The following is a 26475-nucleotide window of genomic DNA, read 5'->3' on the forward strand; positions in this document are numbered from 1 at the left end:
AATACATGATACAGATTTTTTTGTGTTTCTTTGAACTGAACCCGTCCAGGTATGATTAATGTGACGGTGGAGAACATGCAGGAGCTGATGGTGGCAGCAGACATGCTGCAGCTGAGTGAGGTGGTGTCTATCTGTGGAGAGTTCCTCAAGGGCCACATGGACCCGTCCAACTGTGTGGGGGTATACCAGTTCCTTGAGCAGATCGCCTGCATGGACATGCTGGCGTTCACTGAGAACTACATCCAGGTCCACTTTCTGGAGGTGCTACGCATGGTCTCTTTCTTCCTCCATCTCTGTCTGTCTGTCTTCAGATTCTCTCTTCCCTCTTTGCCTCTGAGGCTCTTTTCTCATTTCATCTCGTTCTAATCTGCTGAGGGTGTGTAACAAAAAGTGAATAACCTGTTACCACTGACATCAAAAAACAAAATCACATTCAAAACATCTGACCTTTAGGTGTGTGTGTCGGACGAGTTCTGGGGCCTGTCCAAGGGCCAGCTGGTGAAGCTGCTGCGGAGCGAGGAGCTGCGAATCGAGGATGAGTACCAGGTGTTCACGGCGGCCATGGACTGGGTCCTACAGGACGTGACCAAGAGGAAGAAGCATGTGGTGGAGGTGCTGGACCCAGTCAGGTTCCCCCTGCTCTCCCCACAGAGACTCTTCAAGTACATCGAAGGTTAGATGGAAAGATGTTTCCTCCTGATTTGTCAGGAAGGAATGTCCTTATTTCTCCTGATTTATCAATAACTGATTTTCTTAGATCCTTTTATATTCCTCACACCATTAAAATGTACTTATCCCCAACCAGTATCTTTCCCCCTGATTTTTATTGTTGTGCTGCTAATCGATGACATCATATAATTTCTCTGTGTAGGCATTTCTGACTTCAGCCTGCGGGTGGCGCTGCAGACACTGCTGAGGGAATACACAGAGGTCAGCAAGTCTCCCAAAGAGAATAAGATGTACAGCCTGTTACAGCCAGCCAAGATGAGGCCAAGGAGAAAGGCCAGGAAATACCTCTATGCCATAGGTAGGTAAACCGGAAATACCTCTATGCCATAGGTAGGTAAACCTCAGTTCAGCACCTGGCCACCTTTATATGTTGATGACAACAGAACTGGGGTGGCCATTTTTGTTGTAGCATCTTCAGTGTAAACTCAGCAGATTATATGAGTACCAGCTCGATCCAAATTGAATTATTCCATTTCATGAAGTGATCCAGGCTGTTGCGTCACGGTTGGTTTCCCCTGTCTCAGGAGGCTACACTAGGCTGCAGGGCGGCCGTTGGAGTGACAGCCGGGCCCTGAGCTGCGTGGAACGCTTTGACTCATTCAGCCAGTACTGGACCACCGTGTCCTCCCTGCACCAGGCCCGTAGCGGGCTGGGAGTGGCTGTGCTGGAGGGCATGATCTATGTCGTGGGAGGTGAGACTCATTTTATTTATTTAACCAGGATAGTCCACTCAGTAATGAGTCCTGTCTGTGTGGTTCTGTGTTTGTTTGTGCGGAGAACATGCCATGTGTTTCAACCTGTGTCTTCCTCAGGGCAATACAGTTATGTTTCTAGTATTCTGTTTCTTGTCATTTCCCAGGGGAGAAGGACTCCATGATATTTGACTGCACAGAGAGATACGACCCGGTGACTAAGCAGTGGGCAGCTGTGGCCTCTCTCAATTTCCCTCGCTGTGGTGTCGGGGTCTGCCCCTGTCACGGGGCTCTCTACGCACTGGGTAAACTAACGAAGCAAAGGCCTTGATTGGGAATACATGCTTAATGTTTCCCCTCCTTGAAGTCATCACAGATCTAACATGATTGGACAGGTGAAAGCAAGGTTTCCACTGCAAAGCTTTCACCAAATCAGTCATGTCAGATCAGTTATTTTTTTTAAAGAAGGGAATGAAGAAATTAGTGTCCAAGAGTCTGTCACTTGGGTCTATGGGATAAGGTATTAATACCATGTCTCCTCACTGCTGTGTTCCTGCAGGTGGTTGGGTTGGATCAGAGATAGGGAAGACAATGGAGCGCTACGACCCGACAGAGAATAAGTGGGAGATCATTGGAAGCATGGCAGTGCCTCGGTATTACTTTGGATGCTGCGAGTTACAGGGTAATTCAATTCATACATAACAATACAGAAAACATTTACAACAGAATATACTGTATCAATATAATGGCTTCTGCTGTCTCAATGACAGAATTTTTCTGAATGGCCGCTGATCATTCCCATCTCCCCTATATCTAGGCTTCATCTATGTGATCGGGGGGATCAGTGATGAGGGGATGGAGCTGCGTTCTGCGGAGGTGTACGACCCCATTTCCCGGCGCTGGAGTGCCCTGCCCGTCATGGTGACCCGGCGGGCCTACGTGGGCGTGGCCTGCCTCAACAACTGCATATACGCTGTGGGGGGCTGGAACGAGGCACTGGGCTCCCTAGAGACAGTGGAGAAATACTGTCCTGAAGAGGTGAGGGGGTTATGGTGGATTTATACAGTGCATTCGGAAAATATTCAAACCCTCTTCCCTTTTCCACATTTTGTTACGTTAGCCTTATTCTAAAATAATGAGAAAGCGAGAATAGGTTTAGACATTTTTGCAAATGTAGAAAAAATACAAAACATACCTTATTGACATAAGTATTCAGACCCTTTGCTATGAGCTCAGATGCATCCTGTTTCCATTCATCATCCTTGAGATATTTCTACAACTTGAATGGAGGCCACCTGTGGTAAATTCAATTGATTGGACATGATTTGGAAAGGCACACACCTGTCTATATAAGGTCCCACAGTTGACAGTGCATGAGCAAAAACCAAGTCATGAGGTCAAAGGAATTGTCCGTAAAGCTCAGAGACAGGATTGTGTCGAGGCACAGCTCTGGGGAAGGGTACCAAAACATTTCTGCAGCATTGACGGTCCCCAAAAACACAGTGGCCTCCATCATTCTTAAATGGAAGAAGTTTGGAATCACCAAGACTCTTCCTAGAGCTGGCTGCCTGTCCAAACTGAGCAATCAGGGGAGAAGGGCCATGGTCAGGGAGGTGACCAAGAACCTGATGGTCACTCTGACAGAGCTCCAGAGTTCCTCTGGAGATCGGTGAACCTTACAGATGGACAACTATCTCTGCAGCACTCTACCAATCAGGCCTTTATGGTATAGGCCAGACGGAAGCCACTCCTCAGTAAAATGCACATGACAACCCACCTGGAGTTTGCCAAAAGGCACCTAAAGGACCATGAGAAACAACATTCTCTGGTCTAAAGAAACCAAGATTGAACTATTTGGCCTGAATGCCAAGCGTCACGTCTGGAGGAAACCTGGCACCATCCCTATGGTGAAGCATAATGGGGGCAGCATCACGCTGTGGGGATGTTTTTAAGCAGCAGGGATTGGAAGARGAGTCAGGATCGAGGGAAAGATGAATGGAGCAAAGTACAGAGAGATCCTTTATGAAAACCGGCTCCAGAACTCTCAGGACCTCAGACTGGGGCGAAGGTTCACCTTCCAACAGGACAACGACCCTAAGCACATTTTTTATTTTTTTATTTTACCTTTATTTAACCAGGTAGGCTAGTTGAGAACAAGTTCTCATTTGCAACTGCGACCTGGCCAAGATAAAGCATAGCAGTGTGACAGATCAACACAGAGTTACACATGGAGTAAACAATAACAAGTCAATACAATGGTAGAGAAAAAAAAGAGAACTCATATCAATGTGTGCAAAAGGCATGAGGTAGGCAATAAATCGAATAATTACAATTTAGCAGATTAACACTGGAGTGATAAATCATCAGATGATCATGTGCAAGAAGAGATACTGGTGTGCAAAAGAGCAGAAAAGTAAATAAATAAAAGCAGTATGGGGGTGAGGTAGGTAAATTGGGTGGGTAGTTTACAGATGGACTATGTACAGCTGCAGCGATCGGTTAGCTGCTCGGATAGCAGATTTTTAAAGTTGTTGAGGGAGATAAAAGTCTCCAACTTCAGAGATTTTTGCAATTCGTTCCAGTCGCAGGCAGCAGAGAACTGGAAGGAAAGGCGTCCAAATGAGGTTTTGGCTTTAGGGATGATCAGTGAGATACACCTGCTGGAGCGCGTGTTGCGGGTGGTGTAGCCATCGTGACCAGTGAACTGAGATAAGGCGGCACTTTACCTAGCATAGCCTTGTAGATGACCTGGAGCCAGTGGGTCTGACGACGAACATGTAGCGAGGGCCCAGCCGACTAGGGCAATACAGGTCGCAGTGGTGGGTCGTATAAGGTGCTTTGTAACAAAACGAATGGCACTGTGATAAACTGCATCCAGTTTGCTGAGTAGAGTATGGAAGCTATTTTGTAGATGACATGCCGAAGTCGAGGATCGGTAGGATAGTCAGTTTTACTAGGGTAAGTTTGGCGGCGTGAGTGAAGGAGGCTTTGTTGCGGAATAGAAAGCCGATTCTTGCTTTGATTTTGGATTGGAGATGTTTGATATGAGTCTGGAAGGAGAGTTTGCAGTCTAGCCAGACACCTAGGTACTTATAGATGTCCACATATTCTAGGTCGGAACCGTCCAGGGTGGTGATGCTAGTCGGGCGTGCGGGTGCAGGCAGCGAACGGTTGAAAAGCATGCATTTGGTTTTACTAGCGTTTAAGAGCAGTTGGAGGCCACGGAAGGAGTGTTGTATGGATTGAAGCTCGTTTGGAGGTTGAGTAGCACAGTGTCCAAGGAAGGGCCGGAAGTATATAGAATGGTGTCGTCTGCGTAGAGGTGGATCAGGGAATCGCCCGCAGCAAGAGCAACATCATGTGATGTTTACAGAGAAAAGAGTCGCCCGAGAATTGAACCCTGTGGTACCCCATAGAGACTGCCAGAGGACCGGACAACATGCCCTCCGATTTGACACACTGAACTCTGTCTGCAAAGTAGTTGGTGAACCAGGCAAGGCAGTCATTAGAAAAACCGAGGCTACTGAGTCTGCGATAAGAATATGTGATTGACAGAGTCGAAAGCCTTGGCCAGGTCGATGAAGACGGCTGCACAGTAATGTCTTTTATCGATGGCGGTTATGATATCGTTTAGTACCTTGAGCGTGGCTGAGGTGCACCCATGACCGGCTCGGAAACCGGATTGCACAGCGGAGAAGTAGGGTGGGATTCGAGATGGTCAGTGATCTGTTTGTTGACTTGGCTTTCGAAGACCTTAGTAGGCAGGGCAGGATGGATATAGGTCTGTAACAGTTTGGGTCCAGGGTGTCTCCCCTTTGAAGAGGGGGATGACCGCGGCAGCTTTCCAATCCTTGGGGATCTCAGATGTTCCGAAGGAGAGGTTGAACAGGCTGTGATAGGGGGTGCGACAATGGCGGCGGACAGTTTCAGAAATAGGGGGTCCAGATTGTCAAGCCCAGCTGATTTGTATGGTCAGGTTTTCCAGCTCTTTCAGAACTCTGCTATCTGGATTTGGGTAAAGGAGAAGCTGGGGAGGCTTGTGCGGGTAGCAGCGGGGGGGCGGGGCTGTTGGCCAAGGTTGGAGTCGCCAGGAGGAAGGCATGGCCAGCCATTGAGAAATGCTTGTTGAAGTCTTCGATTATCATGGATTTATCGGTGGTGACGTGTTACCTAGCCTCAGTGCGTGGCAGTGGGAGGAGGTGCTCTTGTTTCCATGGACTTTTACAGTATCCAGAACTTTTTGGAGTTAGAGCTACAGGATGCAAATTTCTGCTTGAAAAAGCTGGCCTTTGCTTTCCTGACTGACTGCGTGTATTGGTTCCTGACTTCCCTGAACAGTTGCATATCGCGGGGCTCTTCGATGCTATTGCAGTTCGCCACAGGATGTTTTTGTGCTGGTCGAGGGCAGTCAGGTCTGGAGTGAACCGAGCTATATCTGTTCTTGGTTCTGCATTTTTTGAACGGAGCATGCTTGTCTAATATGGTGAGGAAGTAACATTTAAAGAATGACCAGGCATCCTCAACTGACGGGATGAGGTCAATATCCTTCCAGGGTACCCGGGCCAGGTCGATTAGAAAGGCCTGCTCGCAGAAGTGTTTTAGGGAGCGTTTGACAGTGATGAGGGGTGGTCGTTTGACCGCGGACCCGTGGCGGATACAGGCATGAGGCAGTGATCGCTGAGATCTTGATTGAAGACAGCAGAGGTGTATTTGGAGGGCAGGTTGGTCAGGATAATGTCTATTAGGGTGCCCATGTTTACGGATTTAGGTTGTACTGGTGGGTTCCTTGATGATTTGTGTGAGATTGAGGGCATCAAGCTTGGATTGTAGGACTGCCGGGGTGTTAAGCATATCCCAGTTTAGGTCACCTAACAGAACAAACTCTGAAGCTAGATGGGGGCGATCAATTCACAGCTGTGTCCAGGGCACAAGCTGGGAGCTGAGGGGGGTCGGTAGCAGGGCGCAACAGTGAGAGACTTATTTCTGGAGAATTAATTTTTAAAATTAGAAGTTCGAACTGTTTGGGCATAGACCTGGAAAGTATGACAGAACTTTGCAGGCTATCTCTGCAGTAGATTGCAACTCCTCCCCCTCCCCCCATAGCCAAGAACAATGCAGGAGTGACTTTGGGACAGTCTCTGAATGTCCTTGAGTGGCCCAGCCAGAGCCCGGACTTGAACCTGATCGAACATCTCTGGAGAGACCTGAAAATGCTATGCAGAACGCTCCCCATCAACTGACAGGGTTTGAGAGGATCTGCAGAGAAGAATGGGAGAAACTCCCAAATACAGGTGTGCCAAGCTTGTAGCATCATACCCAAGAAGACTCTAGCCTGTAATCACTGCCGAGAGTGCTTCAGCAAAGTACTGAGAAAAAGAGTCTGAATCCTTATGTAAATGTATTTTTATTTATTTTTATTGCAAACATTTCTAAAAACTTGTTTTTGACTCGTCACTATGGGTATTGTGTGTAGATTGAGGGGGGGGGACAATTTAATCAATTTTAGAATAAGGCTGTAACTAACAACATTTGTAAAAAGTCAAGGGATCTGAATACTTTCCGAATGCACTGTAAATACAGCCTTGTTTAAAAAGCCACACGTTGTCACCATACCTCAATAGCTTTATGTACAGTTGAAGTCGGAAGTTTACATACACTTATGTTGGAGTCATTAAAATTAGTTTTTAAACCCCTCCACACATTTCTTGTTAACAAACTATAGTTTTGGCATGAACAACCTCCAGAGTGATGGGCATAGTCACACTTACACACACGTTACACACCACACATACATACAGTTGAAGTCCGAAGTTACATATCCACTTAGGTTGGAGTCATTAAAACTCGTTTTTCAACCACTCCACAAATTTCTTGTTAACAAACTATAGTTTTGGCAAGTTGGTTAGGACATCTACTTTGTGCATGACACAAGTCATTTTTCCAACAATTGTTTACAGACAGATTATTTAACTTATAATTCAGTGTATCACAATTCCAGTGTGTCAGAAGTTTACATACACTAAATTGACTGTGCCTTTTAAACAGCTTGGAAAATTCCAGAAAATGATATCATGGCTTTAGAAGCTTCTGATAGGCTAATTTGAGTTCAAACTCAGTGCCTCTTTGCTTGACATCATGGGAAAATCAAAAGAAATTGCAGACCTCCACAAGTCTGGTTCATCTTTGGGAGCAATTTCCAAACGCCTGAAGTTACCACGTTTATCTGTACAAACAATAGTACGCAAGTATAAACACCATGGGACCACGCAGCCGTCATACCGCTCAGGAAGGAGACGTGTTGTGTCTCCTAGAGATGAACGTACTTTGGTGCAAAAAAGTGCAAATCAAACCCAGAACAACATCAAAGGACCTTGTGAGATGCTGGAGGATACAGGTACAAAAGTATCTATATCCACAGTAAAACGAGTCCTATAATCAGCAACCTGAAAGGCCGCTCAGCAAGGAAGAAGCCACTGCTCCAAAACTGCCATAAAAAAGCCAGACTACGGTTTTAAACTGCACATGGGGACTAAGATCATACTTTTTGGAGAAATGTCATCTGGTCTGATGAAACAAAATAGAACTGTTTGGCCATAATGACCATCGTTATGTTTGGAGGAAAAAGGGGGACGCTTGCAAGCCGAAGAACACCATCCCAACCGTGAAGCACGGGGATGCAGCATCATGTTGTGGGGGTGCTTTTCTGCAGGAGGGACTGGTGCACTTCACAAAATAGATGGCATCATGAGGTAGGAAAATTATGTGGATATATTGAAGCAACATCAAGACATCAGTCAGGAAGTTAAAGCTTGGTTGCAAATGGGTCTTCCAAATGGACAATGATCCCAAGCATACTTCCAAAGTTGTGGCAAAATGGCTTAAGGACAACAAAGTCAAGGTATTGGAGTGCCCATCACAAAGCCCTGACCTCAATCCTATAGAAAATTTGTGGGCAGAACTGAAAAAGCGCATGTGAGCAAGGAGGCCTACAAACCTGACTCAGTTACACAAGCTCTGTCAGGAGGAATGGGCCAAAATTCACCCAATTTCTTGTGGAAAGCTACCCGTAACGTTTGACCCAATTTTAACAATTTAAAGACAATGTTACCAAATACTAATAGAGTGTATGTAAACTTCTGACCCACTGGGAATGTGATGATAGAAATAAAAGCTGAAATAAATCATTCTCTCTACTAATATTCTGACATTTCACATTCTTAGGATCACCATTTTATTTTAACTGACCTAAGACAATTTTTACTAGGATTAAATGTCAGGAATTGTGAAAAACGGAGTTTAAATGTATTTGGCTAAGGTGTATGTAAACTTCCGACTTCAACTGTAGATGGAAACACTACAACGCCTCTAATTTCCCTCAGACGGTTACTCTCAACTATGTATCCATTACTCCTTCCCTCTAAAAGGAGAAATGGGTGGAGGTGGCCCCCATGGCAGTGGCGAGGGCCGGGGTGTCCGTGTCAGCCGTTAACGGACTGCTGTACGCCGTGGGGGGACGGGCCTCCAGCAGAGACTTCTCGGCCCCCGTGACGGTGGACTCTGTGGAGATTTACGACCCCCACCTGGACACCTGGACGGAGATTGGCAACATGATCACCAGTCGCTGTGACGGGGGCGTGGCCGTGCTCTGAGATTGAGCCCTAGTAGAACCAAGGGAGGTGGTTCGGTGAACCCGCAAAACCTGATGAGTAGCCGTTTTCTTTTTTACTGGAACAAACCTCATTCTCAGACGAGAATACGGTTTTATGTCTGGCACCGTGAGATTACATGACGAGTAACCTTGCCTGAGATCTGGATACTTGAGTTAGCTACAGAGCTATAAATGCCAAAATGGCTTTAGCTTAGGGGCAATTCCATGGTATCAGAAGACTCAGATTTTTCACTTTAAAATGTATGCCAAACAAATCAAATCAAATTGTATTTGTCACATGCGCCAAATACAACAGGTGTAGACCTTAGTGAAATGCTTACTTACAAGCCCTTAACCAACAATGCAGTTTTAAGAAAATACCTATAAAAAAAGTGAGATAAGAATAACAGATAATTAAAGAGCAGCAGTAAATAACAATAGCGGGGCTATATACAGGGCATACCGGTACAGAGTCAATGTACGGGGGCACCGATGTCGAGGTAATATGTACATGTAGGGAGAGTTATTAAATTGACTACATAGATAATAACAGAGTAGCAGCAGCGTGGGTGGGTGGGGGGGGGGCAATGCAAATAGTCTGGGTAGCCATTTGATTAGCCGTTCAAGAGTCTTATGGCTTAGGGGTAGAAGCTATTTAGGAGCCTCTTGAACCTAGACTTGGCGCTCCGGTACCGCTTGCCGTGCGGTAGCAAAGAGAACAGTCTATGACTAGGGTGGCTGGATTCTTTGACAATTTTTAGGGCCTTCCTCTGACACCGCCTAGTATAGAGGTCCTGGATGGCAGGATGCTTGGCCCCAGTGATGTACTGGGCCGTACGCACTACCCTCTGTAGTGCCTTGCGGTCGGAGGCCGAGCAGTTGTCATACCAGGCAGTGATGCCACCCGTCAGGATGCTCTCGATGGTGCAGCTGTAAAACCTTTTGAGGATCTGAGAACCCATGCCAAATATTTTCAGTCTCCTGAGGGAAATAGGTTTTGACATGCCCTCTTCACAATTATCTTGGTGTGCTTGGACCATGTTAATTTGTTGGTGATGTGCACGCCAAGGAACTTGAAGCTCTCAACCTGCTCCACTACATCCCCGTCGATGAGAATGGGGGCGTGCTTGGTCTTCCTTTTCCTGTAGTCCACAATCATCTCCTTTGTCTTGATCACGTTGAGGGAGAGGTTGTTGTCCTGGCACCACACGGTCAGGTCTCTGACCTCCTCCTTATAGGCTGTCTCATCGTTGTCGGTGATCAGGCCTACCACTGTTGTCATCAGCAAACTTAATGATGGTGTTGGAGTCGTGCCTGGCCGTGCAGTCATGAGTGAATAAAAAACATATTTCTAAGTTTAACAAATCATAGAACTCTATGCACAACTACTACTTTGAACACAGTAACAAAATATACATTTACTAGAAAAACTGTGCAGATGCAAAGTTTCGTAACAGAATTACTGTAAAATCTCCCTCAGTTTTATTCTGTTACCATACTTTGTAACGGCACAGTTCTTAATGTAAATGTATTTTTGTAAAATTTCCATTGGAAATTGTTCAAAGTAGCCATTGTGCATCGAGTTCTATGGTTTAACTTTAATCATTGGTTTTTGTTTGACATATTTTAAAGTGAGTCTCAGCGTAATTCCGTTATCATGAATTTGCCCTTAGCGGGCTGACTCTGTGGTGCAGTAGGAGACTGGGTTTGCTACCCAGGTTGGACACACTAGACAACTGCATATGACGTTCTTAGCCATATCAAAGACGAGTCCTCAAGTTTATTATCAACATGGCCTTCACCAGCAATGTATTTAACTTTTGAACAGCAGTGGCAGAATGCTGCAGCAGAATCGAATTCCGTTATCTGCTATACCCATGGTCACACATTGTACTCTGTTAGCTAATGGAGGGTGAACTACAGTTGGGATGAGACTTGTAGAATACTCTTTTGAGCTCCTCACAGAGCATGAACACAGAATTTTTTAGCTAGAAGAGTTTGGTGTTTTCAAAATACAAGACAAATCACTTTCTGTGGACTTCGAGTGGAATAGATGGATTTCAGAATGTTTGGATTGTTTTGTTATTCTGGATTGTTTTTTTTATTGCTTTTATGTAACTGAACTAGACGTACACTGAGCCAAACGGATGACTGGGACACTGCCAACCAAGAAACTGTTGATTCAAATGAGCTGGCTAGGCTACAGTACTTACTCCCAGTCAGTCACATGGCAGACCCATCTGTCTCCATCAATCAATCAGTCACTTCACTGTTCTGTTTCAGAGAAGTGTGCCAGTGTTTCTGGATGGTCAATAGCTTTCATTGTTACTGTATTGTCTCAGCTTATTTGTGTGAACTTAAAAACATTGGCACTTTCAGGACCATTATATTCTCCACTGAAGTGTACGAAGGATGTTTGTCTGTTTCTGAGAATGGGATGGCTGGCTGTCACTCCTTGTGATATCATATCAATTGTTTCAACCTGTGCACTTTTAATGGAAATTTGAATATTAATTTTGCCCAACTTCAATTTCTCAAAATTACCACCAAAACTATGTTTAACTTCCATGAGAGTTGTGAGTTATCCATGTTGACTGACTGCTAGTGCGATGGGCTTCATGTGTTTACACTGAGTTATATTAAACCTTGTACTGCACTTACTTGACTGCTGAAGGAAGAAGCTACTATGAGCAAAATGTTACTTATGGCCCCTCGTGAAACTTTGTTACGGTTGGAAATGGTAAGCTTATGGTATCGTTCTGCTGTGCTCACAGCGTTTGTTAAATGATCACTAAGGTACATTACTCTGTAGAACTGTTGCACTCAGTATTTCTGTTTAATATGTCTCATTGACTGAAACGCAGCCATTGTGTATATATAAAAAAAAAAATAACACTGTAAATATCAGTGCCTTTTTTAGTCAGTACTCACCATTCCAAAAACACTGAGAAATGTCCCTTTGTTTGAAAATACTGTAGCTTGTATCACCTTCATTCAGCAACGGCACTAGATTAAAGTAAATTTATATTTCAATTCTCACCTGTTGAGGAACAGATGTGTCATGAATAACACATTGATTAAAATTAAATCCATATGTGAAAATGTATTTTTTTTGTTTTAAACAATGTTGCACCACCTCCATTTTCTCCTGTTAACTCCTACTGAACAAGACCCTGATCTGTGTTCCACTATTCATTCACTTGTCTTCTTGAGATACTTTAGCTCTCAAGTGTAAACTCTGAGTGAGTATCCCCTAGCCACCATTACCTAGTCAACTGTCTTGATCTTCTTTTCCGGGCACATCTCCTTCAGTGTCAATGTGGCATCCAGGGAGAAGGTTTCTTACCAGAGTAAGTATGGTTTCCAAGGCTTTCAACCAGCTGGGGTAGCCAGGCAGCAGAGTTTGATTGTTGTGCAGGGCCAGGCACAGCCCCATGATGACCACCAGGGCTCCCTCTGCGATATTGTCCCTGCAGTGCAGAGCCAGCCAGGCCAGCAGGGAGGGCACCACACTGTTGCCCAGGTTCATCCAGTCTGCTGGGCAGGGCTTCCCTTAGGCAGGGAAAAGCCCCAGCGGGCCCCGCCCAGGAAGGACATGATGGAGGCCCCATAGACCACCTGGGAGTAGGCCACCTTGGGGAGGTAGGACTGGGTCACCGCTATCAGCAGGGGGGCACCCAGGAATGGAAGGAGGGCGGAGAAGCCGAGGCATTGACCAGGGTTTTAATGCTGAGGCGATGTTGGTTCTCTCCTCCCAGGGGCCCTGGGAGTGGGGTGCCCCTGGCAGAACAAAGAGGCAGAGCAGCTTAGGGACCAGAGGGTCAGAAACCTGGAGGAGGCTAGTCTCCGGAACAGTAGCTTAGTTGCCATGGAAACTTGTGGAGATATCAAGTGGTTGGAACTGGTATAAAAKCATTCCCTCTTCACCGTGCAGCTGGACCCGCAGAGTATCCGTTGCAGAGATCGCCATGTTGGACCATGGGAGTAAAAAAAGACAATGTTGCAGAAAGCATTTCTCAGTAGGGTTTAATATGATCTGGCCCACTGTGTCTATCCTGGTCCAGAGAACCCAGATGTTTTTGGCTATTTGTTGCAAGGTCAATTTGACAGATAGACCAATATGATGGTGTCATAGGAGCTGGTGTAATGTTCTTACTTACCACACAAGGATTCAATTGTCACTTCAATGCAAATGAGATATGTATTTTTTTACTTAAAAGGGGAAGAGGTGCATGTGCATTTTAGAACATAATATCAAACTGGTTAGCTAGCTAGCTAACAAGCTTTGACCTCTTTAGCATTATCTAACAACGTTAGATATCAACATTTATAGACATGTTCTAACAAAAGCCTGTGCTTAAAAAATGTAGTCACCCTTGATCTTCATGTTGTGCATATCAATAATAAATTAGCCATTGCATAGGCTTGTAAGGTCGATTACTCGATTCACTGTGTCTGACGAAAGTTTGATTTCTGCAGCGATTGATTAGTGCGCCTGCCTGGAAAATAGTGTGTTGCATTCAATATCACAAATATGTAGCTAGCTAGTACTTTGTTTTAGTACTAGTTAAACAGGGGCGGCAGGTGCTGGATCGAATCCCCGAGCTGACAATGTCAAAATCTGTCGTTCTGCCCCTGAACAAGGCAGTTAACCCCCTGTTCCCCGGTAGGCCGTCATTGTAAATAAGATTTTTTTTCTGACTTGCCTAGTTAAATAAAGAAATAAAGGCAATTTTGATCGCAAAATGTTTTAACTCTAATTTCTTTCTAATCTGTTTCGACGTTTTTAGTATACAAACAATCCCACTCCTATTCAGTTTGAAACAAAATGCTACGCGCCTGAGGTTGCAAAATTATAAGAACTTGAACGTACCCCAGATAAGTAAGCTCCGCGAGCGCTCCAAAAACCCAAACAAACACCCAATCGCCACTTTAATGGGCTAACGCGGTAGCCATTTTGAAGCCGTGCCAACGAAGCGAAGGTCTGTTTACCTCTATTTGCAGAAATTTGACAGCAATATTAGAAACAACTTCACGTTACTCTGTTGCAAAAATATATTGTATGTGTTTGATACTGGGTCGTAGTTATGCGAGTTACTGTATGTTAGCTAGTTGACTTGCTAGCTTTGGTGATAGTCGTGGCTAGCTAGTTTGCTAACAACTTGGTTACAACGAGTTTACAAGGAATATACTGTACATCACATGGCCAAAAGTATGTGGACACCCACTCGTTGAACATCTCATACCAAAATCATAACCCATTAGCATTCATATGGAGTTGGTTCCCCCTTTGCTGCCGTAGTAGCCTACACTCTTCTGGGAAGGCTTTCCACTAGAGTATTAGTGAGGTCCGGCACTGATGTTGGGTGATTAGGCCTGGCTCGTAGTCGGCGTTCCAATTCTTCCCAAACGTGGTCGATGGGGTTGAGATCAGGGCTTTGTGCAGGCCAGTCAAGTTCTTCCACACCGATCTCGACAAACCATTTCTCTATGGACCTTGCTTTGTGCACAGGGGGAGTTGTCATGATAAAATAGGAAAGGGCCTTCCCCAAACTGTTGCCACAAAGTTGGAAGCACAGAATCATCTAGATTCTAGAATATCAATGCATGCTGTAGCGTTAAGATTTCCCTTTACTGGAACTAACCCCAAACCATGCAAAACAGCCCCGGACCATTATTCCTCCTCCACCAAACGTTACAGTTGTAAGTATGCATTTGGGTAGGTAGCGTTCTCCTGGCATCCGGCTAACCCAGATTTGGCCGTCGGACTGCCAGATGGTGAGGCGTGATTCATCACTCCAGAGAACACGTTTCCACTGCTCCAGTCCAATGGCGGCTATCTTTGCACCACTCCAGCTAACGCTTGGCATTGTGCATGGGGATCTTAGGCTTGTGTGCTGCTGCTGCTCGGCAATGTAAACTAATTTCATGAAGCTCCCGACGAACAGTTATTTTGCTGACATTTCTTCCAGAGGCAGTTTGGAACTCGCTAGTGAGTGTTACAACAGAGGACTGACGATTTTTACGCACTACAGAGCTCTGCGGTCCCGTTCTGTGAGCTTGTGTGGCCTACCACTTTGCGGCTGAGCCGTTGTTGCCCCTAGACTTTTCCACTTCACCATGTTGAAAGTCACTGAGCTCTTCAGTAAGGCCATACTACTGCCAATGTTTGTCTATGGCGATTGCATGGCAGTGTGCTCGATTTTATACACCTGTCAGCAACAGTTGTGGCTGTAATAGCCGAATCCACTAATTTGAAGGGGTGTCTATACTTTTGTAGCTAGCCAGATAATTAACTACCAGTGATCAAAGTTTTTGCATCCTGAATCTGCTCAAATTATTTATTTCTTGCTAAGAATTTTGACAATGTCTTAACTTGTTTGTAAAAGTGAATGTGTCCACAATAACTTGGTCAACTCAATACACAATGGAAGCCATTGGACAGCCTATCACAGTGCTATAAAGGATTTTTTTATAAAAAAAGAAATATAATTGGACCTTTTTAACTAGGCAAGTCATGTTTATTGATTTGTATTTAGGAAGCACTGCAGCCTCATGATCATTAATGATGATGACATGCTGTGAGTGGGTCGCAGTTCTTAGTAGTTTAGAACACACAATCACTCACTGCCCGATTTAGATCAGGAGCTGGGAGAGAGTGAGAAACATTTCAGGTCTAGAATATTTTTAGACTGGTATACATATTTGATAAAAGCTTGCAGTTTTATAAGAGAGTATAAAATGTCTTAAGAGCTCTGGTTTTTGATTGTTTTGCTTCAAAACGTTTCTTTTTACCATTGCAGTGTGTTTGCTGTTTTTTGAATGAGAAGCTATATTGTGGGTTCATCAAAGGTGTTCTGGGAGAACTATTCATCAAGTTTGACGTACAGTACAGATTGTGCTGGAAACATGACTCGGGTATACACCTGCATAAACTTGTAAGCTAAGGGTCTGTGCATTACAACCTTACCGGTGTGTCTGAGATTCAAAAGTATTTCTGTTTTGTGTTTGCAGGTCCGGTCTGCATAAGTGCAGATACTACTACATGTGAAAGCAACACTACAAGAGGACGGAAAATACTAGGAGTAACTGCACAGCACCTTTCCTGACACATGCTCCATATGTTCCTACACTTTCTTTGCTTTGAAGAAAGGAAGATATTTGCCTTTCAGAGGTTCCTTCTTTTATGTACACGTTTATTTTTTGTCTTTCAACAAAGGAGTCCCAGGTGTGTTGTGACACACAGAACACTGATTGTAAGAGATTGCTGTTATACTGTTTAAAAACTTTTGCACTCTCATCCTTCAACCACACAACTACAGCTAATTATACCAGCAAATATAATAGGACAGATGAAGAAAGCAACCAATCTAACCAGCCGTTGAGACACCATTTGTCTTTAGCATGCATTGAAAAGCTGCATTTTAATGCGTTGTTCTACAGTATCAACATTTCACTGACCGGAATTGAAGATGCCAGAAATGTAACAGTGGATTCTACTGCCTTTACTGTCATGTGACTGTAATACTAGACACCTTTTTTTCCCCCTTCAACCCCAGACAGCCTTTTCACCAGTTTAATGAGGTGAGCTGTGGTTTTCAGTGACCTCCATTGGAATAAAAAGAGGTCTCTGAATTGATTTATTTTCTGCATGTGTTTGGGTAGAGCCTAAAATGACTAAGAGCTGGCACTCATAGTGGCAGGAGAAGAGCCAGAACCTCCTTCCAGCACACTTCTGATGTCATAGTGGAACTGTCCCGTTCACACTGACAGGGCTCGATGCCCCAGAGCTTCCAATCTCAGCAGACAACCTGCACCTGCCTCTCCCATTGGGCAATTCACTTGCCTGTACTGAGCCCGCCAATCAGACCCTTCTGTTTCACAAACGGATCAAGCAGGTTCCATGTGTCTCTTCCCCTGACAAAGAATCCTACCTGCTTCGGGTAGAGTGATCAGGACGAATTTGGGGGTAACAACGCGCCTCTGGAACACCATTCCAGATAATCCCAGAATCCTGTGACCCGACTCCCAACTTTTCACCCTGGACGACTGGGTCTGCCTCTGGGGAAAGGGGCTGTTCTGTCCTGGAGGAGGAGGAGGGCTCGGCAGTGAGGTGCTGCTCTCCATCACACACTCTGAGTCAATCCCACAGAGGAGGCAGAGACTGAGAGGAAGAGGAGAGGACTTCAGAGCCAAAGACTCTGGGGTAATAATGACAAGTCTTATGTAACAATGTGTTTCTTTTGTCCCAAAATCCAAGATTTCTCATTAATTTTACTCTGTGTCAGATCCTTGCCATGAGGTTTGATGCCTCGATCCACTGACAGGAGACACTGGACCTAAATGGCGCAGCATGACTTTGTTCCTGCCTGGCTTAACTTCTCCACGCCCCAGCCTGCCAAGGTGAGACCGTGTGTGTATTTACGTACGTTTGTGTGTGCGCACAACCAGGGGCAGGCTTATTGGGGGCAGACTGACTGCAATCAGCACAGGAAAAATAGTCAGAGATACAGTTTGTACGAAGGGAAACAGACAGGAGAAAATCAAGGAAGTCATATTGAATGAATGTAGACTGTAATGGAGAGAGGATGAAGAAACTGACAGGGAGTGAAGGGGACTTTGCTTGTTTTATTATTCATTCCTCATAGAGTTGCTATCTTCCAGGCTCTGTATGATTTGTAATGTGTTTTCTTCGTGTGGTAAGTGAAAGCAGTAGAATTTTATTTATTTTATTTTTATTTAACCTTTATTTAACTAGAAAGGGAAGGTGAATGGACAGATGGAGAAGTGTGAAAAGCAAGAGAGCCTGTTGTGGTATTGTCTTGATCCTGGGACTACTAGACACGGGATTGAGATTCAGCTAAATGAGAACAGTGTTTTTTTACTCTCAGCAAGAGCTTGGAGTAATCTGGTCATCAGAGTGTAGCCTATACCAGGTAATTTTTTTCAGGTTGTACACCAGCCAAATTAGTTGTGGATACCGATCTCAACATTGGCAGTCCAGTAAGATCAAGCTGATAGTAGTGACTGAAGGACAACACAAAGTTATTACATAAACACCAAACCTAAGCTGCTTAATGTCCACATGACTGTATATTACATAGATACACTACATGACCAAGAGTATGTGGACACCTGCTCGTCAAACATCTCATTCCAAAATCATGGGCATTAATATGGAGTTGGTACCCCCTTTGCTGCTATAACAGTCTCTACTCTTCTGGGAAGGCCTTCCACTAGATGTTGGAAAATTGCTGCAGGGACTTGCTTCCATTCAGCCACGAGCATTAGTGAGGTCGGGCACTGATGTTGGGTGATTAGGCCTGGCTCGCAGTCTGCGTTCCAATTCATCCCAAATGTGTTCGATGGGGTTGAGGTCAGTCCCATCGAGTTGTACGAGCTGCGCGCTTCAGCACTCGGTGATCCCGTTCTGTAAGCTTGTGTGGCCCACCACTTCGCGGCTGAGCCGTTATTGCTCCTAGACGTTGCCACTTCACAATTACAGCATTTACAGGTGACTAGGGCAGCTCTAGCAGGGCAGAAATTTTATGAACTGACTTGTTGGAATGGTGGCATCCTATGATGATGCCACTTTGATCGTAACTGAGCTCTTCAATAATGCCATTCTACTGCCAATGTTTTGTCTATGGAGATTGCATGGCTGTGTGCTCGATGTTATAAACCTGTCAGCAACTTGTGTGGCTGAAATGGCTGAATCCACTAATTTGAAAAGGTGTCCACATACTTTTGTATATATAGTGTATATGTATTATGTATCTGTGTGACATTGTATTGCTAAATAAATCAGATGAAACATTTTGAGTTGGTTGTGAGAGAATTCGTTCCTGTTTCATAATTGTGTGTGTGGAGATACTAGGACTAGGGGTATGATCTGGGAGCACGTGGTTTCACTTCACTGCCCTTTTTTTAATTTTTTTGACAATGATGACGTCGTACTCTATGGCTGCAGTCTTGCGAGCTCCGACGCAACTTTTTTGTGATTCTTTTGCCGTTTTCCTTAGACTTTTTTTTACCCTGTATATGGCTTACTTACTTTCTAGTGTTCTTATTTCTCGTGTGTTTTTGTTCTATTTATAATACTATTGATTACTGCATTGTTGGGAATGCGGTTACAAGAAAGGCATTACACTGTGCACGTGACAAAAATATAAACTTTTTATTTTTGTATCCAGTCCCCTGCAGCCAGCCTAGAGAAGCATGGCAACCCCCATCACCACCGGAACAGCCGTGCTGCCGTGAGCCGCCGCCGACACAACTCCTCCGATGGCTTCTTTAACAACGGGCCCCTGCATGCCCCCGCAGGTAACCCTGACGATCAGAACACCCTGCGCGCCCCCCCAAAAACGTGTTTGTGATGTGTGGTTTGTTGACAGTCTGCTTGAAAGAGCGGTGTTTGTTTCGTTACATAGTATTAAACTTACTGTCCTGTGTGTGTCTGCAGGTGATGGGTGGCAGCAGCCCTCTCTCCTCCTGAGACATGACTCTGTGGACTCTGGGGTGGCCAAGGGGGGGCATGGTGGTCTAGCGGGGGGGTCCTGCTGGAAGGAGGCTCATCCCACCTGGCACGGGGCGCCACGGGCGGCACAGGACAGGCACCACCACCCGGGGCGCCAACCCAAACGCCATGGGACGGGAGGAGGGGACAGGCAGGGGGGACACCGGCAGCGCAACGGCAACTTCCATCCCCGCAAGAGCGCCCCTGGGACCCTCTACCAGGACAAGTTCCCCAATGATGAACACAGCAGGGAGGACAATCTGAAGTTTGTGGAAGAGGACTTTGTGAGTAATAATCTCATCCTCCATTCCTCAAAACCTCTTGACAACTTCTTGTCACATTTTACAGTCTTGAGTTACTGTGCCATATGTCACATATTAGTCAATGAGCATAGTGACATTAAGACCTAACAGGGAAAATACCTGGATTAGTACAGCTAAACATAAAACATCATAGGAAATATACTGTATATACAAACTTGTGAAATAATGTCAATGTTTTCCTACCAGCCCTCCCTTAACCCTGAAACAACTGGAAAGCCTGGGAACCAGATGAGGCCAGTGGCTCCTCACGCTGGAGTATGGGGTAATCCCTCTAATAGATTAATTGATCTATTGACATTACAAAGTTGACACCAGTAACATCTTCACAAAGTTCAGCCCACTGTCTCCATGTCATTACCCCCCTCCTAACTAGTTGCTCCCATCTCTCCAGAGAACCCGCCTAGTGGCAAACAGATGGTGTCTAAGATGCTGGTGATCAAGAAGGTTTCCAAGGAGGACCCAGGATGCACTGCGTTCTCTACTGGCTTCGCCAGCTCCGGAGCCCCGCCCATCAATGGCAGCAAAGCCCTGCCCACCATTGCTAGCTCTACCCACTCAGTCTATAAGAACCTGGTGCCCAAGTCTGCCATGGTGCCCACCAAGCCCCCTCAGTGGAAGCCGAGTGGGAGAGACTCCACCAAGCCTGGCCTCCACCTGTCAGGACGAGACTCTGTCTTCACCAGCCCTGTGTCTGCAGCCAAACCCTCCGCCCCCGCCACCCAGCTACATAGCCACAACACCCCCAGAGAGGTGAGGGCAGCTCTCCAGACCCCTTACACAGGCCAAAGGGGTTCATAGAGAGCGTATAGCAGGCCATACAAATACAGTCCCGAGGAGCAAAATAAAGGGAGAAAAAGTTTACTTAACTGTTAGAAACCACAAGCAAGGGCTCAACATTTTTCCTCCCTCTTTTCTATCAGCGTCCTTTCAGTACGACTCCTCCCATAGATATCGCCTCTTCGTCACGGCTGAAGCTGATGCGGCGCGGACCAGACCGGAAGAGTGACTTCCTGCGGACGCTGAAGGACGAGGTCACCGGTGACCTCACCTCCAGCAGCAGCCCTGGGACACCTGGAGAGGTACATAACACCCCTAGAAAATGTACAATTGGGACGCAAAGGCCCTCCAAAACAACATCCAAAATGTTACATTCGAACCAATTGAAGGTAAATTCACAGTCTGACTGAACGAAAATAAACTAGAGGCATGTCAAATGTGGAGCGTTACATGGCTCACTACATATGTAAGCAGAAGTGACCTGTTTTATTAAGGTGTCTATTCTTTGGTGTAAATGACTCCTCAGGGCAAGAGCAGCACCCCAGAGCCCAAAGCCTACAGCCAGGGAGTCTGCAATGAGAACGGCCTGTCTCACTCCCTCAGCGACTCAGACACTGATCACTTGTCTAGCTCACTGGAGGCAGAACACCGGTATGACTGACACACACACACACACACACACACACACACACACACACACACCATCAGTCTACTAAGCAGTGTTCACTGTTTCGTTGCAGGTTACTGAAGGCCATGGGCTGGCAGGAATACCCAGAAAACGATGACAGCTTCCTGCCCCTGACTCAGGAAGAGCTCAGAGAGTTCCAGACTAAAACTGAACATGTACGTCTGAGTTTGTGACACGATCTTACAATAATATCATTAATGTTATGAGCATCTTCGGTGACTGCTTTAAACTTCATAGGAAGTGACGTGTTTAAATATAATGAAAATGGCTAGTGCTGAGGTAGCCTAGAGTATGTGCTGTTGCCAACTCTTCCATTGCTGTCATGCTGTACGGTAGAGTTGTCTCAAGCACATAGTGTGGGACCAGGCTTGTGTCTGGAGACCCGTTTATACCTGGGCACATTCTGATTGTGCCCAAATCTTTTGACCGGTGTAGATTATTAAGACTCATTGTGATCTGACTGATCTGCATGGTCAAACCATTTAAATAATCATCATACTGGCCTCTAAAATCATTGACATTTAGTACAATGGACTTATGGCATCAATACTTGTTTTACCCAGTAAAATACTGGGAGTTTTTATACATCTATACAGTACCAGTCAAAAGTTTGGACATTCAAGGGTTTTTCTTCATTTTTACTATTTTCTACATTGTAGAATAATAGTGAAGACGTCAACACAATAAAATAACACATATTGAATCATGTAGGAACCAAAAAAAGTGTTTTAAAAAATCTAAATATATTTTAGATTCTTCAAAGTAGCCACGTTTTGCCTTGATGACAGCCTTGCACAATCTTGGCATTCTCTCAACCAGCTTCATGGGGAATGCTTTTACAACAGTCTTGAAGGAATTCCCACATATGCTGAGCACTTGTTGGCTGCTTTTCCTTCACTCTGCGGTCCGACTCATCCCAAACCATCTCAATTGGGTTGAGGTCGGGTGATTGTGGAGGCCAGGTCATCTGATGCAGCACTCCATCACTCTCCTTCTTGGTCAAATAGCCCTTACACAGCCTGGAGGTGTGTTGGGTCATTGTCCTGTTGAAAAACAAATAGTCCCACTAAGTGCAAACCAGATGGGATGGCGTATCGCTGTAGAATGCTGGTTGTGTGCCTTGAATTCTAAATAAATCACGACAGTGTCACCAGCAAAGCACCCCTGCACCATCACACCTCCTCCATGCTTCACGGTGGGAACCACACATGAGATCATCCATTCACCTACTCTGCATCTCACAAAGACACGGCGGTTGGAACCAAAAATCTCAAATTTGGACTCATCAGACCAAAAGAGAGATTTCCAAAATGTCCATTGCTTGTGTTTCTTGGCCCAAGCAAGTCTCTTATTATTATTGGTGTCCTTTAGTAGTGGTTTCTTTGCAGCAATTCAACCATGAAGGCCTGATTCACACAGTCTCCTCTGAACAGTTGATGTTGAGATGTGTCTGTTACTTGAACTCTGAAGCATTTATTTGGGCTGCAATTTCTGAGGCTGGTAACTAATGAACTTCTCTGCAGCAGAGGTAACTTTGGGTTTTCCATTCCTGTGGTGGTCCTCATGAGAGCCAGTTTCATCATAGCAATTGATGGTTTTGGCGACAGCACTTGAAGAAACGTACAAAGTTATTGACATTTTCCGAATTGACTGACCATGTCTTAAAGTAATGGCCTGTCGTTTCTCTTTGCTTATTTGAGCTTTTCTTGCCATAATATGGACTTGGTCTTTTACCAAATAGGGCTGTCTTCTGTATACCACACCTACCTTGTCACAACACAACTGATTGGTCAAATGCATTAAGAAGGAAAGAAATTCCACAAATGAAATTTTAAGAAGGCACACTTGTTAATTGGAATGCAATTCTAGGTGACTACCTCATGAAGCTGGTTGAAAGAATGCCAACAGTGTGCAAGGCTGTCATCGAGGCTGTCAAATCAAAATATATTTTGATTTGTTTAAAACTTTTGGTTACTACATGATTCCATGTGTCATTTCATAGTTTGGATGTCTTCACTATTATTCTACGATGTAGAAAATAGTAAAAATAAATGTGTCCAAACTTTTTACTGGTACTGGTACTCTTATTTTTATAGCTTACAATCAATACTTATTTTAAAATAAATACATTCATATTTTGAAAGAATCTGTCAAATAATTTGTGTACAGGGAGTAACCGGCAAATCTGGACACGGTGGACGGATAAGTGACACACAATACTACAATGTGTAGATGCAACGGCTAGTGTGGGCACAATAAGAATGTGGATAAGATCAGGACAAAGGATGCATGTTAACACCAGGTATAAACAAGGCTTAGGTTTGTGTTTTTACTTAGGTTCTTGTTCTTCCTAGCTGAAGAGGAATGGGATCATCCCCCTCCACTTCACCCACTGGAGGTGTGTGGCCAAGGCCCACTTACAAAAGGACGAGGGCTCCGAGTCTGAAACCAGCAGCCAGACCTCAGACGACGATGATGTCAACCTGACGAAGTGGCTTTAAAGAACAAACACACACCCCTCTCGTCTTCAGAACACCTGTTTGACTTATTCTTGCACAAGGGGAAATTCCAGTGGAGGGGGAAGTTCCTGCTTAGCCATGCAGATGTATTTGTCCTGCGTTGCACCTCTTCCCCCTCGCTTTGTGGAACTGAGTGTTTGTCAAGGAAAGGGCAATGCACATCTGATTTAAGAGACTAACAATATTAAAATGGTATCCTGACATGTTTCAATAGGAATCAGGCCTTGGTGTACTGATTGTGTCTATGAATGAGTTGGATTGCGTTCATGGTTAATCAATGACATCACATGGATTCAGTCACCATAGACAACTGTCTAATAGTGTTAACCGTGCTGGGTGGTCTAGCAGTTAGGGCTGGATTCAATTTGTATCCCAGTTCTGTGTTATAGCTCGATTGAAATTTAAAGGCGACGTTCACGGTGAACGCTGCATGTCAGCTCAATCGGAAAGAACCTTCATTTTAACAGATCTTCTGCTATACGGATTGAATCCAGCTGCTTAACAGTACACAAACATGACAGTCAATAGTTCCCAGTTTCTCACCTCTCCCATAAATCAAATGAAAAAATGAACAAACCATGCAGACTTGTTACCACTAAGCCAGAGACCTAGGCCTAGATTCAATCAGTGCGGTTGGAATTGCAAGGCAATATCCCTGCGTTCGGAGCCTGCACTCACAGTAAACCCTGCATGTCGGCTCAACCGGAATTTACCTTCATTTCAATCGCACTATACTTATAGGGATTGAAATGAGCCGTTAGTGGTTTAGCATTGTGCTTCCGACACTAGTGTGACCTTCTGCTCCTTCGCCAAAGTATGATTTCAGCTGGGATGGCCACAGCCAGGAATACCATAAGCATACAAATTCATTATGTTTAGAGTACTCCACTGATCAATGTGAGGAGGAACTGGGACAGTAGTTTGTTTTTCCAAGAGGTGGGTCTTCTTTTTGAAGTCTACACAAATCAAAGTTGACAAATTGATCAAGTAGGTAGTCTTTAATGATCTGGTACAAAACCTTACAAATATGAAAAAAAAGAGGTACACAATAGGAACATGACACAATTACAACTTGATCTGCAGTAGGACGATGTGATGACAATCAGGAAATGGCATCAAAGTCACCAGGGCTTCACTGGCTACAGGGGGAAACATGAGAATAATCACAATGAATGCATCACTGAAGTCACAAAAAGCCACACATGCTATTGAATGTGAAAAGAGCAGAGGGTGATTTACTTCATACATAAAAAAAACAACAAGTTGAGTAGTACATGTAGGTATTCCATAACAACCTTACAGGTTGTCTTGAGCTCCCGAGTGGCGCAGCGGTCTCAGTGCTAGAGGCATCACTACAGACCCTGGTTCGCTTCCAGGCTGTATCACAACTGGCTGTGATTGGGAGTCCCATAGGGCGGTGCACAATTGGCCCAGCATGGCCAGGGTAGGCTGTCATTGTAAATAAGACTGTTCTAAACTGACTTGCCTACTTAAAGGATAAATAAATAGTCACTACTTGCAGTGGAAAATACATACTCCATACATACCGTTCAAACTCCATTTTGTCTTTGACACCGTTGTCTCTGTTGCTGTTAACTTGAGTCTCCTGTTTAACCTTTTTAGAGTCGTTCTCCTTTATTGGGCTGTCTCCTGGTTTCCTCTGTTAAACAATACAAAAAGGTGTTTGTGGATACTGGGGGGTGGGGGTGTATCTGGAAGCAAATAGTTTCACTTCACTGACCTTTTTTCTGACCAGGTGTGAGATGTCAGAGGCTGGAGACTTTGTGGGGGCGTTTCCATATGTGGATCTGACCTGAATCTGAGTGAGGGGAGGACACACCGACATATCCCTTAGAATACGTTGTTTAAAGGACAACAAATCAACCAATAAAGCTGACTAAAATCATGAGGCGCAGGCTTACTATAGATGCAGACGCCCCTCCGTTTTGAGAACTTCTACTCGGAGTTGGAAACGCTGAACCACCTGCCTGAAACCCCCCCAAAAACAACGAAAAGTGGAATCAAACGTCATGCTCGACGTATTTTTTATTTTTATTTCACCTTTATTTAACCAGGTAGGCAAGTTGAGAACACGTTCTCATTTACAATTGCGACCTGGCCAAGATAAAGCAAAGCAGTTCGACACATACAACAACACATAGTTACACATGGAGTAAAACAAACATACAGTCAATAATACAGTGAAAAATAAGTCTATATACAATATGAGCAAGTGAGGTGAGATAAGGGAGGTGAAGGCAAACAAAATATATATAAATAAATAAAAATATAAAAAGGCCATGGTGGCGAAGTAAATACAATATAGCAAGTAAAAAAGAAAAAAAAAGGAGTAGAGATAGAAAAAGTAGAGATAGAAATAATGGGGTGCAAAGGAGCAAAATAAATAAATACAGTAGGTAAAGAGGTAGTTTTGTTGGGCTAAATTATAGATGGGCTATGTACAGGTGCAGTAATCTATGAGCTGCTCTGACAGCTGGTGGTTAAAGCTAGTGAGGGAGATAAGTGTTTCCAGTTTCAGAAGATTTTGTAGTTCGTTCCAGTCACTCACATGAGCAGCAGAGA

The 26475-nt window shown here is 44.7% G+C and overlaps 3 protein-coding genes and 1 pseudogene across 6 annotated transcripts in view; 2 read left to right on the forward strand and 2 right to left on the reverse strand.

Annotated features, from left to right (window-relative positions):
* The window catches only part of LOC111956639 (actin-binding protein IPP), a 390618-nt gene that overhangs the window by 1399 nt on the left and 362744 nt on the right, over positions 1-26475 (forward strand). The window contains exons 3-10 of one of the 2 annotated variants that reach the window (XR_011474593.1): positions 50-261; positions 454-673; positions 872-1027; positions 1254-1421; positions 1589-1726; positions 1981-2103; positions 2239-2459; positions 8846-9569. Coding sequence is in view for 1 of the 2 variants with exons in the window: in XM_023977157.2 (XP_023832925.1) it covers positions 50-261; positions 454-673; positions 872-1027; positions 1254-1421; positions 1589-1726; positions 1981-2103; positions 2239-2459; positions 8846-9070 (1463 nt within the window). In the remaining variant the exon portion in view is untranslated. Of the gene's footprint in view, positions 1-49; positions 262-453; positions 674-871; positions 1028-1253; positions 1422-1588; positions 1727-1980; positions 2104-2238; positions 2460-8845; positions 9633-26475 lie in introns of those variants that run through there. The other variant, XM_023977157.2, reaches the window with a different exon arrangement.
* Positions 12337-14553, reverse strand: LOC111956412 (transmembrane protein 69-like; annotated as a pseudogene).
* LOC111956654 (vasculin-like protein 1) lies at positions 13948-24109 on the forward strand. 2 transcript variants are annotated; one of them, XM_023977183.2, is made up of 11 exons: positions 13948-14051; positions 16084-17275; positions 17358-17472; positions 19263-19392; positions 19532-19869; positions 20095-20170; positions 20300-20658; positions 20829-20987; positions 21212-21336; positions 21426-21528; positions 23728-24109. In XM_023977183.2, the coding sequence occupies exons 3-11, from the start codon at positions 17413-17415 to the stop codon at positions 23872-23874; spliced, it is 1497 nt and encodes a 498-aa protein (XP_023832951.1). In that variant the 5' UTR covers positions 13948-14051; positions 16084-17275; positions 17358-17412; the 3' UTR covers positions 23875-24109. The 2 variants fall into 2 exon arrangements, with proteins under 2 accessions (XP_023832951.1, XP_023832952.1); XM_023977184.1 differs by having other exon boundaries at positions 23711-23821.
* Positions 24876-26475, reverse strand: part of LOC111956662 (histone-binding protein N1/N2) — a 14287-nt gene continuing 12687 nt past the window's right edge. Inside the window, exons 11-14 of one of the 2 annotated variants that reach the window (XM_023977195.2) lie at positions 25815-25880; positions 25634-25711; positions 25440-25552; positions 24876-25031 (exon numbers count right to left, since the gene is read on the reverse strand). In XM_023977195.2, the coding sequence (XP_023832963.1) occupies positions 25025-25031; positions 25440-25552; positions 25634-25711; positions 25815-25880 (264 nt within the window). In that variant the 3' untranslated portion in view covers positions 24876-25024. The other variant, XM_070436706.1, reaches the window with a different exon arrangement.

The sequence above is a fragment of the Salvelinus sp. IW2-2015 genome, linkage group LG32 (assembly GCF_002910315.2).
Source record: "Salvelinus sp. IW2-2015 linkage group LG32, ASM291031v2, whole genome shotgun sequence".
NCBI lineage: Eukaryota > Metazoa > Chordata > Actinopteri > Salmoniformes > Salmonidae > Salvelinus > Salvelinus sp. IW2-2015.